This window comes from Manacus candei, unplaced genomic scaffold (genome assembly GCF_025592945.1).
Source record: "Manacus candei isolate 608988 ecotype Guabito, Panama unplaced genomic scaffold, ASM2559294v1 h1tg000017l, whole genome shotgun sequence".
Lineage (NCBI taxonomy): Eukaryota > Metazoa > Chordata > Aves > Passeriformes > Pipridae > Manacus > Manacus candei.
In genome coordinates this window covers 20,593,825-20,612,446 of record NW_026138065.1, presented here as the reverse complement: position 1 = coordinate 20,612,446, position 18,622 = coordinate 20,593,825, and the positions used below count along the sequence as shown (strand labels likewise).

General features: G+C 44.9%; 1 protein-coding gene across 5 annotated transcripts in view; it reads right to left on the bottom strand.

Annotated features, from left to right (window-relative positions):
- The window catches only part of VASH2 (vasohibin 2), a 41,190-nt gene that overhangs the window by 12,065 nt on the left and 10,503 nt on the right, over positions 1 to 18,622 (bottom strand). For all 5 annotated transcript variants that reach the window (XM_051783955.1, XM_051783953.1, XM_051783957.1 and 2 more), the window contains 3 exons: positions 17,328 to 17,416; positions 15,070 to 15,126; positions 6,322 to 6,396 (listed from right to left, as the gene is read on the bottom strand). In XM_051783955.1, coding sequence (XP_051639915.1) covers positions 6,322 to 6,396; positions 15,070 to 15,126; positions 17,328 to 17,380 — 185 coding nt within the window. In that variant the 5' untranslated portion in view covers positions 17,381 to 17,416. The remainder of the gene's footprint in view (positions 1 to 6,321; positions 6,397 to 15,069; positions 15,127 to 17,327; positions 17,417 to 18,622) is intronic.

Genomic DNA, 18,622 nt, shown 5'->3' with positions numbered 1-18,622 from the left:
CAGCCAGCTGTACAGCAGGTGAGGGAACACAGCCCACCTGTGTCTAAACCAGCTTGAATGGGAGTTTAGCCTTTGACAAGGTGACAGGCCACAACTGTGCAAGGGATGTGCCAGTGGCAGGTGAGGAGACTAATGCTGTCCCTGCACTGTGCCTGCAGCACCAACAGGGACCCAGACCAACAGAGACCACTGGGGCAGGGGACATGGGGAGACCCTCCTCTGAGCCCCAAAGGGAAAAAGCCCAAATGTTAACAGAGCACACCAAGGCCCTGCAGAGCCAAACCAAGGCCTGCTCAGGTTCCAGATGGAAGTGCCAGCATCAACTGTTTGAGCAGCCCAGCCCATCAACACCGACGCCTGAGTGAATCTAAGCACCAGCTGTCCCAGTGCCCAGACTCATAAGTGCTTTTCCAGCTGCAAGACAACTCAGCACCATACCTAACACTGCTGCAAACCAAAGACAAAAAATGGAAAGCCAGATGAACCTACTACTGAGCAAATAAGTGCCCATTGCACTGCTTGTGCTAATCAATTTGTTATTTATTAGTTTGAAATTCTCCCTTATTTAAATCAGACAAGATGGCATGGCAGTGCCTCATATCTCAGAACCCAGCAAGGGTGGGTATAGCTGAAGTCTGGTCGAGATGAGCACAGAAAACCACAGGGTGTCTGGTTCTCTCCTCTTCTACCACCCACATGGGCTGGGGAGACACAAGCAGGTGCCCCAAACCATCATGGCAGGCTGTGCCACTGGGCACCAGCAAGCTGCAGGGATGATGGCAGGCTGGGGAGCGAGGAGGCAGCTTTATTTACACTAGCAATGCTGAAGCTGCTAGCTCAGAGTGAGGAGGTGTAACAGGAGGAAAATAAACCTCAGCTTCAAAACCATCAGATAAGGCTTCAGTAGAAACAGAAGAGCTGTTTTTCTGAGCAACCAAGCAACTGCTCAGAGGGCCTCCAACCACCAGCAGTAAACACTCAGAGAAGTTTCCAACCACAGCCTGGAGTCAGACGGATTTCCCACAGGCTTGGGACTGCTCACTCTAAGGCAGAGTGCTACCGAGCCCATATATAGATTTTGTCTACACAGAGGGCCCAGAGTTCCCCGTGGCAGCTCCAGTGTCCATGGAAGAAAGGCCTGAGCATCTGGTTCAGACTCCCCAAGTGGGACTGCCAGGCTTGCATCCCTCATTTTGAGAAACCTACTCTCCAGTGCCTGGCTGCAGTCAGAGGAGACTATCATAAGATTAGACCGTGACAATGCAAGCAATTAAAAGCTCTCTCCCAGTTTTTCCCAGCTACCAGAGGGACTATTTCAGCAGGATCATCCCTTCCTGCATTTCAGATAACAAGTGGGTTAAGCTGTAGACAAGGATGCAGGAGACAAAGAGGGGCACTACAAGGACATCAGTATCCTGCAATAACTGCAAGAAACTCTCCCCCTTACTGAAAACATTTCATGTTGAGGGGTGTACCTGCTAGGCTGGAGGAGCTGGATGGACCCAGGTCTCCAGTGGTGATAACCATCATCCACCAATTAAAAGCACAGAAGGTATAGGAGAGCGTGTATATATATATTAAATATATATATATATTTTATGTATATGTGTATTAAATAATTTCTCCCTCCTGAGACACTTTTGCTCTCCTCTTCCTTGTTTAATCATATTATTGGACAAGGGCTCTAATACCCTGCATGGGTCTAACCATTACCTCACATGAACTGGGAGAAGCATGCTGAAGGCAATGGGAGTGAGTTACATTCAGCTGACGCAGACACGCTCCACAGGACACCTTGAGGATGGATGCCCTGTGCCACTTCTCTCTCCCCCACTGCTATTTTGCTCTCCACATTCTAATAAAGTGAATACAGCATGCATAAAATTCCCTTGGCACTTTCTGGTTTACTATTGCCTTTCTTGAGCTCAAGTGGATTAGATCTTTGCTCAGAAAGAGTGGGCTGAACGCACCATTACTCAGCTGATTTACAAATGAACTGAGAAATGCCCTGGGGAAGACAGCAGGAGGAATGATTCTGCTTAGGCACTGACAAGCAGATCATGTAAGCAGAGAGATATGAAGCCAGTTCAGACAGCTACACAGAGAAAAAGAGCTGTGCAGACTGCTGCAAAATAATATGGGAAGATCTGTACGAGCTTTCAGTCATCTCACAGCAGCTGCTTCCTTGGTGCATGCAGACAGGGTAGCTCAGTATTTTAACTCACTGTCCTATAAAAACGCTTCAAGATCTAGTGCACAGGCAATTATGCCAAACTTAATTCTGCACCAAGAGGGATTAGGGAAGCATTTTATAAGAAGTCACATAGTAAAAGGCAGCTGCACAAGCCAGCGAGCAGCTCAATTAAAATGACATCTCGCTAAGCCGCTCTGAGAGCTGGCCCTTGAATGAAGGCTCACGCCGAGGGTCCGCTGGAGTGGGCTGTGCTTTTTTTGGTATCCAAGCAACATGACAAAGCCTGCCAGCACATGAATTACAAGCAGCACCTTATTTCCAGAGATATGGAATGGAGCCAGAGGTTAACACACACAGGCAGGGCTGCTCAGCTCAGGCCTATGTGAAGACACTGGCTGAACACTTAGGAGATGGTAAGCACACCTCTTCTCTGGAAGCCACCTGACCTTGGAAAGCTGCTGGCCTCATCATGTTTGCATAGGGAAGGCAATGCTGAAGATCAAAATCTCACAGCTGAGAAAAACCAGCAAACTTCTCCACGTGCCATGACAAAGATGCCTCCCAAAAACCCTCATGGTGCACCTGCATGACAGTACGAGGTTTTGCACAGGCTTCGTACCAGCCCCTTTCCAGACACACATATTCAGATGGCCCATCACCTCACCATTCTACATTCTTTGTGTACCCACATCTCAAGCAAAATACATGGGTTTTCTATTGCATGAATCTTTTAAACTTTAATGCATCTGTTACTGGACCACCACCCAGCAGACAGTCCCTGTTCTCACACAGAGACTTCCAAGACAGTAAGTACAAGTCCTAGAAAGACAAGCCTGCCCCATACTGTCCCCTGACTAAACCTTCTCAGTTTAAAAGTCTAGCATAAGTTTGGGGTTTTTTAAGTAGCATCTAGAGACAGAAAGATTCATACAAATCTTAACTCTGAAGAAACTTCAAATGACACCAAATAGTATAAAACATAGTTTTCAACTTTTTTGTTTCCCTCACTGCTCAAAAAAAAAAACCACCAAAATCAAAAACCACCAAACCGAACACAAGTCAGGTCTGAGGCAAGCAGAAAAATCAGCAACGCTTTTAGATTATCATGGTGCCCTAGTTTCAGCTAGGGAAGAGTTAATTTCTTCTCAGAAGCTGTTACAGTGCTGTGTTTTGGATCTGGAATGATATTGCTGTTGATAATACACTGATGATTTGTTTCTTTGCTAAATCGGGTTTATCCTAAGTCACAGATTTTTTTTTTTCTTGTCTCATGCTCTGCCAGTAACAAGGTACACAAAAGAAACTGGGAGGGAGCATAGCTGGGACAGGTGACCCAAACTAACAAAGGGATATTCCACACCATAGAATGTTATACTCAATATATAAATTGAGGAGAGTTACCTGGAAGGGGGGGCCGATGTGCATTCGGGAAAGGCATCGGTCAGCGGGTGGTGAGCAATTTAATTGTGTATCACTTGTTTTTCCCTTTTTATTATCATTATTCTTATCATTTATCATTATTACTGTATATTAGTTTATTTTCAACTACTAAACTGTTCTTATATCAAGATACAAGTTTTACTTTGATTTTCCTTCCCATTCCACCAGGGTGGTGGGAGAGAGGGCAGGTTGAGTGAGGGGCTGCATGGTGCTTAATATCCAGCTGGGCTTAAAACCACAACACGTGGTTATCTGTAGGCCACTAATCACCTTTTGTTCAAGTGTTATGGGGAATAATCAGTTCACTACTAGAAGTAGAGCACTGCAAGCCACACTGACACTGCAAAGTAGCATCAGCTCCACCTGGGGATTATTTCCCCCACTGCTTTCATCCCCAAATAGTTTGGGACACAACCCTGACACAAGGACAAGCACAACATATCCACTGACATCATTTCAAGGGAAAACAGTTGATGTAAACTTTTTGGAATTGAGGAAAGCTTTCAATACTGTCTCTTGCATTATCCTCCCGGACAAAATGTCCAGCACACAGCTAGAGAAATACATAACACAGTAGGTGAACAACAGGCTCATGGGTCAAACACAAAGGTTTCAGATTACATCAGACTGGCAACCGGTCACTAGTGAGGTCCTGCAGAGCTCCATTTTGAGGCCAGTTCTCTTCAACATCTTCATAAATTACTTGGATGCAGGACTCAAAGGTATACTTAGTAAGTTTGCTGATGACATGAAATTAGGAGGGCTGTTGACACCCTCAAAGGCAGAGAGGCCCTGCAGAGAGACCTTGACAAATTAGAGAGATGGGCAATCACCAACCATATGAAATACAACAAAGACAAGTGCTGGAGTTTGCACCTGAGACAGGGTAATCCTGGGTCTACATACAGACTGGGGAACAAGATGCTGGAGAGCAGCACCATGGAAAGGGAATATGAGTCAGCAGTGCCCTGACAGCCAGAAGGGTCAACCCAGTCCGGGGGGGCATCAGGCAAAGCATCACCAGCCAGTCAAGGGAGAGGATTGTCTTGCTCTGCTCTGCACTGCTGCGGCCTCACCTTGAATGTTGTGTGCAATACTGGGCACCACAATATAACAAGGATATTAAGCTATTAGAGTGTCCAAAGGAGGGCAATGAAGATGGTGAAGAGTCTTGAGGGGAAGCCATCTGAGGAGCAGCTGAGGTCACTTGGTCTGTTCAGCCTGGAGAAGAGGAGACTGAGGGGAGACCTCATTGCAGTCTACAACTTCCTAGTGAGGGGAAGTGGAGGAGCAGGTACTGATCTCTTCTCTATGGTGACCAGCAATAAGACCCAAGGGAACAGCATGAAGGTGTGTCAGGGGAGGTTTAGGTTGGATATTAAGAAATGTTTTTTTTCACCCAGAGTGTGGTTGGGCACCGGAAGAGGCTCCCCAGGGAAGCAGCCACAGCACCAAGCCTGACAGAGTTCAAGAAGCATCTGGACAACACAGGGCCAGGAGCTGGACTTCAATGGTTCTTGTGCGTCCCTTCCAACTCAGAATATTCTATGATTCTATGATTTCTGCTTCTGGAAAGGCATTGTTTTGAGTCTTCTGTTGATATCAAGCCCCCAGGACCCCATCCCTCTAGCTGCATGCAGACCCTCCAGCGTTTGCAGGGGAAGTGCTGTCAGCCAGAGCCACCTTTCAGCTCATACTCAAGGCTTATCCCTGGTGCAGAGGGAGCAAAGTGGAGCCACAGCAGCACACCACAAACCTCCCAGCACAGTGAGGACTGTATCCAGCAACCAGTCTGGCACACCATACCCTTGCACTTGCTCAGCCCACATCCTGTTCCCACTCCCCCAGCAGCCCCCCCTCCTCACCAGCCAACAGCGGGCACTACCTGCCAGGCTCTGCCAGCTCCTTCTCCCACAGGAGGGGGCAGCAGCAGCAAGCAAAACACTGCAGAGACATCCCAGAAGCTGGTTTGTTTTCGGGGCTTATTTTCAGTTGTGTTTTTGTTTTAAATCAAACTTGATCAGTTGTGATGAGATTTATCTGGCAACCTGTTCCTGTAGCCCTGCCTTGCCCTCCCCTGTAGTGGTTTAGGATGGTGCAGGTTGATTTATCAGTGACAGCAGAAGAGGGTCAAGAAAGGAGTCAGCCTCTAAATGAAAATACTTCCGGGTTTTTTTCTGAGCCTGAACAGAAAGCAAGCATTATGTTAAGATAAAGCTTAAATGTTTAACTATAATACACATATGTTTCTGCACAAAGCACAGCTGTGGGTTGAGAGACAAAAACTAACATGACTTGGCCATGTACACATCAAAAACCAAGAACTGAACCCACGCTCCTCAAGTGTTACCAAGCTCCAACAATAACCAACAGAGAAATACTAACAAAGAAAACAAAGATTGTGTAGGCAGATACTTATCTGGGCACTTTGGGTCAGATCCTGACATTATGCAGATTACCAGGGCAGAAGGCAAAGTCTGCACAGCCAAATCATAACACTTGTGAACTGGGCATACAGCATCCAAATTCCTACCAACAAGCCCAGGTAATTCAGCAACTTGCTGACCAATACCATGGCAGCTTACCAAGCTGCTGGCACTCACCTTTGGCTGTGACCCTCTCAAACACCATTCAGGAAGGGCAATATATTAAACAGCACTGCAGCAGACAGGCATGTGAAAGGATACATCCCCAGGATAACTGCTTCAAGGCATTTGATAGGTAAGGACTCCCTGGTCATTTCTCTTGCTGTCTCCATTAACCTAGAACAGAAACAAAACAATTTTGAGTCCTTCCATCTAGAGCAGTTGACTGGAATCAAAGGGCCTTCTCGTAGACTAAGGGCCAGGCGCCTCCAGTTCTCATCTCTGCAAGAGCTGATGAACTTGATTATCCTTTCCAGTGACTTGCCAGAGCCCTGTTGACTTCTGGAGGATGACTGGGGGGAGCAAAAACAAAAAAGAAAGAAAAAAAAAAAAAGATGTTTGGCATCCCAGTGCCTTCCAGCCTCTGAAGATGGGTTGAAGGAATGCTGCCTCTCCCAGCAACTCCATGAGCATCACTTCAGACTGTAATACAAATCCCTGTTGAACTGGAAAAGCTGGCAAACATGCAAGCTCTCACAGCAGGACTAAGAGTAGCTTATTTTCAAAATAACCCTGCTTCTCTTCTGGAAAAAAAAAAAAAAAAAAAACAAAACCAAAACCAAACAAAACAATAACAGGGGAGAGAGGATGGTTACATGATGGCCCCCTGAAAGCTACAAATGCCTCTGTGAGTCTATAGCTATAGCTGGACAAGAATGTAATGCCTTTTTATCACACCCTTCTCTACAGAAAACTCTACCAGCACAGACACTTCACACCACTGCAAGCTGAGTTATTGTCTTGCTGCTGCTCCTCACCTCCTGTGGATGGGGAAAGAGGCAAAAACCGCACCATTTCCTGCATGAGTGCAGGAAACTATTATGCCTAGGATTTCGCAAGTTCAGTTTAATTACAATCTAGACTATCTTTGGAGTACAGTTATCTGACAGGGACAACATTGTGACAAGAAACAAGCTCAGCTGAGAAAGATGTTGCCCCAGATTGATACTGTACCATTAACCAACTAGGTAACCTATCTCCTTCCACAAGCAGATCCTGAAATCCTGGATAGTTTAAGAAAAATACTGGAAGGAGACTAAAAAAGGCCAGAAGAGCCACATCCAATGACACACCCGAAAAAAAAATGGCAGCTAAAAACTAAGCCAAATGGATGAAGTCTGTTTTGAAGTCTTCTCTATCCATATCCTTTCCCTGGGAAGAGCTTTGTAAACAAATCCCTACTCTAAGGAAACACAATATTAAATGACAAAAATATTTGTATTAGAGAAGATTATGAAAATATGCATCTGAAATCATCAGTCTTTTTCTCCCACTTTCTAATTCAGCCACTTCATGCATTTTAAACCCTGTATTGAGTGCAAATGGCAATACAGCTTCCACTGCTATTACAGTCTGTCACAGCTATTCCATGTCCCATTTATCCAAGTTAGAAATTATCTTTTCATTTGTAAACAACCACCCTTTACACTCGGCCTTCAGTACAGAAGACTAATTAGAGTTTGCCGGCCTCCTACACACTCACAATCAGCCACAGAAACCCCACAGAGCACAGAGCAGCTCCAGCAAGGGCACACAATGGGATTCCTTCATCCCCCACAGTGGCTCTTCAGTGCTGGTCGCAGAAGGAGCTCTGCAAAGCCCCAGCTCCATCCGGAGGCGTTACATGTAGGTGATGCACGGGAGGCATCCCACTGGATTGCCCATCTTCTAAAGTTAAGAAAAAAAAAAGTCATAGCTGATAATGAACACTCATCATCAGGAAAAAGCTCTGAGTTGTTAAGCTATTTAGCTTCAAGCCATTTAGTGTGACATATGCCTGGTTAACATAATCTGAGGGACAGGGCCAGCACCTCCTCCTCAGGTCTGCACCTGCGCTGGCCCTGCTGCCTGCAGGCACACACAGGAACCTGCACCCGGGTCCAGGAGCTGCAGCAGGTGCTCCAGACCAGGACAAGGATGAGGATCTGTGCAAGGGGAGCATCAGTCAGGAGGCATCAGCAGTGGTCAGTGAACAAGTGTCCATCTGCACTCACAGGCAGGTCATGCCCTCGCACACATCCATCCCACAGTCCTGGGGAATACTCCACAAACAGTTTGCTTTATCTCTGCATGGATGATCCAGTTCAACAGCCACTTAAGAGTTTTTCTTCCACTTTTAACAAGCTTGAGACAAAGCATGGCCTTAAACCCTGTGTTTGCACTGGAAGCAGAGCCTTTGGAGAATCCCCAAGCCACTGCTCTGCCCAAGGTAGCATAAGCCAAATCTAAATCACTGCTCACAGACAATTTTTCAACCCACTTTCGACTGGCTTCTCAAAGGCCTGGGAACCCACCAGCTAATCTATCCTATACTTAACCTTGCATCTAAGAAGGTCCCCTAATGTTTAAATTAAATCTTTCCCCTTTTTGCAAATTAAATCAGGAGCTATTTCTGCTCTGCACAGTGAGCATGGAGACCATTTATTATCTCTCCTCTTGCTACAGACGTTTGGATATGCAACAGATTATAATCCACCCTCTCCTCAGTAAACATGAGAAAGCAGACACCAATCTTTTCTTTTTTTTTTTTAATCCTTCCCTCACTCCCCCCAAAACTTCCCCCTTAGGTTATGTTTTCTATACCTTTCAAACAAAAAGTTTGCTGCTTTGAATTTCAGAGTCCCTTCAATCAACTCACTTCTCACAGTCCTTCAACTAAGTCCACCACAGCAGAAAAACACCAATTTCCTTCTGAATCCAACTTTCAGTGCATTTTTGCAACCAAACCAGTGTGCTGTTGGCTTTTTCCCTCCTGGCCCACCCTGAATAGGTTTTTGTGGGGTTTTGTGGATTTCTTTTGCTGGGGGGGTGGGAGGGGTTGAGTTGGTGGGTTTTGGGGGTTTTTTTAGGGGTGGAGGTTTTTTGGTTTGGCCTTTTTTTCGATAAGTTTTGTTTGGTTTCTAAGATCAGCTCCTTCTTTGCAAAATTAGCCTTTTGTTCTCCACAACTGGCTACTCCCAAAACCCTTCTCTGCATTTGCCCTTACTAAATTATCTTCTGTTTGTTCCAGTCCAGCTTTCTCCTATCCTTTGAGATCACTTTGAATCCCAACTTCACCTTGCAAAGCTTTGTCACCTTGTCCAGCCTGGACTGTACACCATCCATTAGCAAACCATTAGTTATCCATACCATTAATAAAAAGCCCTTTGAGCTGGGACAGACATGACACACCACAACTGACAACCTCTGCTGGGCAAGAGCAACCTATTGGTAAGTACCACTTTCTACATGCTGCTTTTCACCAAGCTGGGCCCTTATGTTGAATAGTGTTATTTAGACTCAAGGCCCCTGCCTTATCCTCAGGCTGCCAAATGCCATACTAAAGCAAGGAGTTATTACACACAACTTCTCTCTGACTGACAAAAGCTCTTACACTCTCACAGAAGAAAAATGTGAGAAACAAATTGTGCCGAATGAAATTAATGTTGCCTTTCCCTTGAAACTGCAGATAAACTCAGAAAGTTCCCAAACTTACCTTTTCCTTCATTGTTTTCAAAGGCTGATATCTTTGCCTTCCCCAGTTTCCAAGAATACCCATCCTCCCCATGCTCTCTAACACAAGTACTAATGGTGGGACATCACTTGTCAGTTCTCTAAGAGATAACAAATGACAGAGCATTCAGTTCATTTGAAAGTAACTCATGACAGATGCTCTTTGATTTGTCCTTTCCCCCTTTTTTTTCATTCCTAAATTCTTACCATGCTGTCTCAGATGTTAACAGGGACCAAAAAGTCCGCACAGCTAAACTCATGAAAGAAGATTTAAGGAAGGCAGAAAAGAATTTAAAAAATAGCATAAAGCATTTCAATTTCCTGCTTGAGAAGGGTTTGTTTCTGGGATTTTCTTTAAATCTTGACAGTTACCTGAAAAGATTCCACATGTACAGCTAATCTTTACAACCTTATATCACAGAACTCGCCCACAGTCACCCTCTCCACAGACCCCAGTGAGCATGAGGGCAGCCCATCACTTCCAGTAACCCAAGGGAGACTGCTGCAGTCAAAGACAAGTGTCATGCAGCTTCCCTCTTTGTGGCACTTACAACACTATCTAAAGTCTGCCACACAGATCTCTATTCCAGACCACAGTGAACACTTCTGCCTCTTACAAATGCAGCCAACAGCACAAGCTGCTTGTTCCTGCCTTGAGATCTAGTCCTTGGCAGATGATGATATTTCTTTGTTAATTGATTCAAATTTCTTTCAGTGTTTTCAGGAGCCCACCTGGACTAACTCCCTTGCTTTCTGCAGGAAGAGAGGGCCTGTAAAGGAGTTGGGTTTGCCTCTTTAGGATGTTTTCTGTTTAAAATGTCAGTGTCTCCAGACAACTCATGGGAAGAATGAATTCCTTTTGCTCCCAGATTTTTCACTCAGGCACCCAGTTTCACATACAGGTTAGAAAAATCTTCAAACCTTTTAGTATGCCCAAAACAGGAGAATGTCAGAGCTGGTACCCGTCACACTGGACTCCTTTCAGAGATGACCATGCTTAGGAGAGGCTGCCTATTACCTTCACCAGAAAGACTACCATAGACTTCAATAACATTTTTAATTAGTGAGATCCTTCAGCACATTTTCCACAAAATTCTCCTTTCCCAGACCCCTGTGCTTGCATGAGGTGCACAAAATCTCCCTCTCTCAAGCTTTTCTAAAACTCCTGGCAGTTTTATTCATGACAATGAAGCCAAGAAAGAAGTGAAAGGGACCAACAGGATTAAAAGGAGAAAAAACAGCAGAGCAGATACTGATCTCATGAATTTTCTCAAAACCAGTCTGCTTCAACAGCAGAAGCATTTCTACCACATGCTGCACATAGCACTGTATCTGTAACATTCCCCCTTTGTGTGAGAGAGAAGCAGATGTTCAAATGCCTTCTGCAGTCTATTGTCTGGAAATGGTATGAGCCTATTTTTCTCTGCAGCCCCATCAGGTTTCCTTAATAACACAGTGTGTTGAAACAGTATAATTTCCTTCCCCCCTTCCCTGTTATTTGGTTGCACCGTTCCCACGTGACTGCTCCTCTCACAGTCTTTTATTGCAATTGATTACCCATCATATCAGCAGTCACTGAATGTCTCTCCATCCTCACACAGCAGCTTCAGGGCTGCAATTCCTCAAAGACTCCAGAACCTACTCAAACATCAGTTTTTGCTTCAGTTGTAGGTCCCACTGATCAGCTGGCACTTAACTGGAGGGAACAGTACAATACCACACTTCCCCAGATACTCTCTGCAGGACAAAGGTATTTGTTTCTCATTGTGGCTCACACCTGCATCTCAGAACAGAAGCTTCCAGAGGGCTTATCATCCTTGTAAAGCCAGTAATAACATCTTGTTGACATTGCATACACAATTACAGAAGTTACTACATATCCAGAAATACATTTTTTTCCTGAAGTTCTTAAGTGATCTAAGCTTGGAAATTTTTAAAATAATGACTATTTCAATTAAAATTGGCATTTTTTATCAGACCAATTGTACCAACAGGAAGCTGTAATATAGGTTTGACCAGCATAATCCTGCATGGGAAAAGGAAAACCAGCCCTATTGATGCCTGAAACACTTGTATCACATGCACACACACATTCCATGGATCATGAGAGCTGAACTCCATGGAGTGCCCTTTACCTTTACATCACGAAGCCTATGAAGGTCACTGTCCCAGGTCAGGATACCTGTACAGTCTATCAGCAAAGCACTCCTATGGTGGATGTAGCTACACCTGTAAATCTGCATTTTTGTACAAATACAGCAAACTCAGGCAAGGTTAGACACAGACACATTTTCAGTCACAGTCTGCCAGTACAACAAGAATACCACACAAAGTTTACAGGTTCACAGCTCTACCACCCTGCTATGCACACAACTATGCCAACAGAAATCTAACATTTCCAAAAGTGTTATCTGTAGTCAAGACAAATCCATGGAGTGTCTGGCAGTCTAGAGTTAAGCTGACAATAAGAGTGACTTTTTCTTAAAGAGATTTTAAATACTGAATTATAGCAAGACTGTGTCCATTAATAACTTCCTATAGATAATTTATGCTTGTCTTTCTACATGCAGCCACACATTTTTATTTTCTCATACATCACACTGATGCTGGCACTAAATCTCTGTAATATCTAGTTATCCCTCCATAATAGAAAAATTCATTAATATGCCCCAGCTGCTTTAGGACACTTTCACATGAATTTATGAATATTCAATTTCCATCTAGTACTCAAGCTTCTTTGTGTCCAGCCACTGCTCTCTTGAAGAAAGGCTGCCAAAGATCTCGTAATACTCCCATTAGCTTTGAGCCCTCGCATTATGAAATAAGCAATACGTTTAGTATCAATAAAGCTCTGGGAACAGTCTCATTTTTCAAGAGCCAGTGGCAATTGGAGGCATTTAGCATCTTGTCCAACCGACTTGCAAATGCAAACTCTGTCTTGCAGCAAAGTGAGGCCTCTCACACCACAGAAACTTGCTCAGAGCAGCGCTTTGTTGCCTCAGTGCAAGGTGCCTGTTGTCACCACGCTGGAAGCAGATTTCTTGCAAAGTGGAACACGCCCCCCAGAAAAAAACCTTGCAGGTGTAGGTTATTTTTGAGCTTTGATGAAAACTGACCTGCACACCAGATGAAGGAAAGGAAAGCTTTCAGGCACAACTCAACATTACAGGGCAATCAATGCATTATTCACACTGAATCACAGAATGGCTGGGGTTGGAAGGGACCTCTGGAGATCATCTGTCCAACACTCCTGCTAGAGCAGGTTTATCTAGAGCAGGTTGCACAGGATCATGTCCAGGTAGGTTTTGAGTATCTCCAGAGAAGAAGACTCCACAACCTCTCTGGGCAGCCTGTTCCAGTGTTCTGTCACCCTAAAAGTAAAGAAGGTTTTCCTCATATTCAGATGGAACTTCCTGTGTTCCAGTTTGTGCCCACTGTCCCTTGTCCTGTCACTGGGCACCACTGAAAATAGTCTGGCCCCATCCTCCTTGACACCCACCCAGGTAAATTTAAAAAGATCAGTTAGTTCCCCTTTTCATTTCAGTATATTTGTATTCAGTATGTTACATTTACTTCTCACAAAAGCTAATTGTATCTTCATGCTATCTATTCAGAAAAAAAATCTCAGCTAATCAAAGTTTGGGTCTTCAGAGTATTATGTGTGTTTAGGACACATGACCCTTTAAGTTCACTTCCTCTTGTATTTGTTTGACCATAGTAAATGCTAGTATGTGAGTACACAATTATCTGTTTACTTGAAATCTAAACCTAGTTTCATAAAAATGACAGGAACTTAAGATAGTCTTATATGTGTTCCCCTTCTCAAATTTGGAGAAACCAAGACAGGGCAAGCATTTGAGCCATACTGCAGCACAACAGGATGTGGGCAGCACTCCCATCTACACGATCAAGGAGCAAAGCAGCACAGGTCTTAGGACCCTACACTGTGCAAGTCCAGCATACACCAGGTTCAGACTACTGTGCCTGGAGATCTGGCTGCAGCTGCCCTGAGGAGTTGGACCATTTCCAGGGGTACTCTCCTTAACTCCATAGAAGTCCTGCAACCCCATTTCAAGTCACTCACAGAAGTCCTAATAGCAACAAAACCAGGAGAGAAGTCAGACACAAGTCCCCAGACAACACATTAAGGCAGATAATTAGAGGAAATGGAGAGGATCCAAAGCCAGGAGTAGGTCTCCAGCTGTGAGCACTGTATTGGTTCCCTTCCAGGAAAGAGTACCCGTCCTCATAAGCCAGGCTTTCATCCAGCCCAGGAAGATGACAGCCTTTTAAGTGGTAAGTGCTGAACACAATTAATTTTCATCTTCCACTTCCGTGAAAAAAAGTAATGGGACAAATTTAAAAATGAGCGAGCTTCTGTAAACCTATCTATCATTCAAGGCACAAGATTTGTTTTAAACTAGTTCCACCAGAGCAGTGAACATTAGAAAAAGGAAGTGGGAAAAGATTGCTGTCAGTAAGATGAAAACCTGAAGCACAAAGCTGGGGTGGGAACTGGAATTTACAGTGATGGACCATTAGATTAATGACAGAGAGCTGAGGAGAACTAGAGACAGGCTAGTCTACAGAAGTAATTATATTCTGCTTATCTAAATTTCACCCTAAAATAAAAGCATAATGTTGTCAACATCACTTCCTGCCCTAACCTGCTAATTTATTGGGTTCTATTAAAGAATCATCCTAAGTCTGACGCAGTTCTTACATGCAAGGGACCCCAGTTCTCTGTTGGCAGGCTCCCTGGGCACATGTTCATACTTGCATTGCACAACCCATCACCACCCAGCACAGGAGTCCACCACATGGAAGGAAGAGCAAGATGAGAGGCAATGGGAGAACACAGATGCAACTTAATACAATCCATTGTGAGCCTCCAGAGGAAAGGACTGTGCCCAAGATGTCAAAATTCCTACAGCATTTTTCAAATCTGATCTCTTCCAACCATCAGCAAAGGGCATTACAGCACAACCAGAATATCAGGACTTACATAGTTTTCATAAAAGCAGCCCAGCCCTCCCAACCCAACACCAACAAGCACAAAGTTAGAGTTTTCCCACCCCGTGCATGCAGTTTTGGCCTGCAACTATGCAGCTCCCACACAGCTGCCAAGCAAGGCCAGCCCTTCCACTCAGCAACATACACAGTTTTGGCCCTGCCAGAGGAGCCGTGGCACAGAGGAGACAGCCCTCCCGTGCCATGGTGCCACAGATGCTTAAATGCCAGGTGATCAACTGGCATGATGTGGGACAAGGGCACTAGACCAATTCCAGAGACACTTACCCACTTAGAGGTCTGCTTTTTCTGATCTCGAAGAACTGTGTTCCTGTGTGATTATATCTGAATTTTCTCTGTTAAAGGAAAGTAACTTGAACAGTCAAACAATAAGATGACAATGCTCTAATGGTGAATTTCAGTTCTCACTTCCTGCTGAAACATAGAACAAGCAGTAAAAGCCATTGACTCTCAGAGATGAAACCCTGGCATGTGAAATAAAGCAAACGTTTTACTTGTCTTCTTGTATGATCTATTAACCACCATCCGGTGCAGAGTCAAGCAAAAAAGGTTGTCCGTCTAAAATGATACTCAAATTTGGCATTTGAGGGTTATTAAGTCACTTATCTCCCAGGTCTCACTCACTATTGGGTTACAAGTTTGGCCACATAGCTCACATATGATCTGTAAACCAAAACCATGGCAAGTGCATCCATTTACACTTCGGAAATAGAAATCATTCTCTAAAAAACCACAATGCACTTGAAATTAAAATAACCAGCTACATGCAACTCAAGCTCATTAGTTAACACTATGAGGATAGGAGAAAAGTTCATCACAAATGACCTCTGCAGACAGTCAACCAAATCTCAGCACCACTTGCCTAGAAGCACAAGCTACCATGCAGCAGCATCACCAAAAGCAGCCTCTTCCTTGCTCCTCAAGCACAGCTGTTCAAGCAGCAATGCAGTAAATCAGATCAAGATACCAATCTGTTCAGTAAAAACAAAACAAAAAATGCAACAAAATTAGAAAAAGAAGAAACTAAAAAAACCCAAGACTATTCACTTATATTTTCTAGGTTATCTTTCCAGCTAAATCTCTTTCCTAACCTATTTCGTAACATGGGCATTAGAATATTCATGCCAGTAAAATTGTAGTGGCAATACAAGAGCAGAAAGAGGTTACCCCATGGAGGCAAAGGGTGCCTTGCAAGGCATAAATAGCACAGCTGCTGGCTGCATAACCATGGTCTAAATAAAAACTCCAGCTTGCACCAGGATGCTCTGAACTGACTTCAATTAGAGTTCAGAGTTCTCCAGAAACAAGGTTTTTTTTCCCCTCCCGCCTTCAAAACCTAATTCATGAGGCCCTTTCAGGGTGCTCTGAACAAAGCATACATCCTCTTTCAGCCCTCAAAGCAAGCCCAGACACTACCCCCCAGCCCACTTTGAAGCTTTTCTGAACACATATCCAAACTTTGTCCCCTGAGGCCTGCTCCTGCTACATAGCAGAGTGCAGGATTTCAAAACCACTGCAGGGTGAGGTAGGGAAAAGTACCATTTTTTGAGTTCTATGCGACATGGTATCCTCTTTGGCACAAGTCCAGCAAGCAACAAGCCTCTTGTCCTGCCCAAGTGGCCGACATACGGAAGAGAAAAGGAGCACCCCCCTGCAGAGCAGGAAGGCCCCAGCCTCCCTCCCCACCGCAGCTGCTGCGGCTCCAAGCCCTGCTGCTGCCTTGATCCCAACCACTGCTCCTCGGCAGGCTAACCGCACCTGCTATTTTTGGATGCTCTTTCAGCTGCCACCCATATCCCTTCTTAATCCTTACCAGGACTTTACACTCATTCCTCATCCCCACAGCTTCCCCACACACACAAAAAGGGAGAGTTCAGAAAAAAAGGAAACCAGAAGAGCAGCATCTGGGCCAGCAACCTTCTTTGATATTATCAGTCAGCAAGGGAAACAGTCAGGAATTAGGCATGGGGCAGTGACAGGGAAGCTAGATAGATGTGTCCATCCCTGATGAACACACCAGGCAAGTTCCTGTGTCAAAGGCAAGCCTGCCCACCTTGGGGTCAGAACAGCTGCTTATGCCCCTCACCCCAATGACAAGCACTTCCTGCAAGCTGAGCACACAGGCAGTCCTCAGGGAGCCCACAAGGGCTTCCAAGGCAGAGGGAGAAAGAGTTTGCCACAACACTGTCTCCATTGCTTTATGACAAGATGCCATATTATTTCTCCAGACATCATGATCCAATCATAACATCCGCATAAATCAACTTCAAAATAAGCACTTCTACTCCCACCAATGCCACTTCAGTTAAATTTTTCAGTATCATTTAAAGCTAATTACATCTCCCAGAGGACTGCTATGACAAGCTCAGCGCTGCTGGTGCTATCACAAATCCTTGGAGGCGTCCTTTTACCCCCAAATGATCCCAAGCCCTCATAACCAACTAATGCTTCAGTTAAGCTCCTGTTAACTCATGCCAGGCACAAGTCAGCCTTCTCTCCAGGAACCACACACTCGAGAAGGATACTGCAGCATCTTCATGTAGGTCTGTATTGCCTGAAGCCATTCTGGGATTGACATGGAGAGCTTGTAGTTTGGCACAGGTGGCACTGAGGGCTGGACACAAAAAAAAAAAAAAAAAAAAAGAGATAAAGAGGTTAGATAGTTACCACTCCCCGCAGAGCGGATAAGTGATTTACTCGGGCAGCGGCATGTGCTTAGTGCAACGCAACGCGGCAGCACAGATGGCTTAAACCCCACGTGAACTGAAGCATCAGGCAAAGTCATCCTGCTGACAATGGGGGCTGCCTGTGCACCAGAGCCAGCCCCATCCCTGCCGGCACAGAGAGCCCAGTGCAGGCCCCCCCACGGCAGGCTGATCATTAGAGCCACCAGCATCCCTGGGCAGAGGATGTGGGCAGGCAGCACAGAAAGCCAATGCTTCCCATTTTTCCCCCTTAGCACAGGGCAGTTTGGATGAGCAGAGTCCCAGCACTGGCTCTGCTGTCCCCCCTTCCCCAAGAAGCCATTTCAAGTCTGATTTTTGGTTTCCTTTACCACAAGAGAAAAGGAGACAAGGATCCCAGGCTGCATAAATTCCCATGTGCCATGTGTCTGCAGCAGACTTGCTGGGCAGGGAATGCATGGTACCTAGACCACCTGCGACCCAGATATTTAATGATATTAAGACACTTAAAGATATAGACTGGCAACATAATGGGATTTTTCCAAAATCTCATACGACATCTGCTTGTGCCTAAGCATTTTAAGAATCCAGGCCCTCAATCCATGTTTAATCCCCAAAGCTATGTGGCTCCTGAGCCTGCAGCCAGGCAGGAAAGGGGCACAGCCTTGTCCCAAGTCCCATTATTTTAGGGGTGACATTGCAAAATATGGGATCAGCAGATATTAAAGTGGGCAGCATGGCTAAAAAGAGATTAGTACAATTCTCAAAAACACAATGGAAGAAACAGTTTATTTGAATATTAATGCAGACCCAAATTCAGGAACCAGCAATTTGGGTAGCCGTGACACAAGATGCAAAGTAAAGCTTGCAGCGTTTGTGGGCCCACATCATTGCTACAATAGTTTGAAACGCATAAAGTGACATATCTTTGTCCTAAATACAGTTCAAGGCAGCAATCACAGGTAAGAAGAGCAAGTTCAGGTGATACAGGGTCATTTCCGCCACACAGATCTTCCTCTCCACTTCCAATCTCCACTTATGAGGGAGGGACTGTGCCTTTGCTTTCAGGGAGTGAGCACCGGTAATACCAAGGTGACCAAAACCCAGCATTTACTACATGTAGCTAGTTACAACAG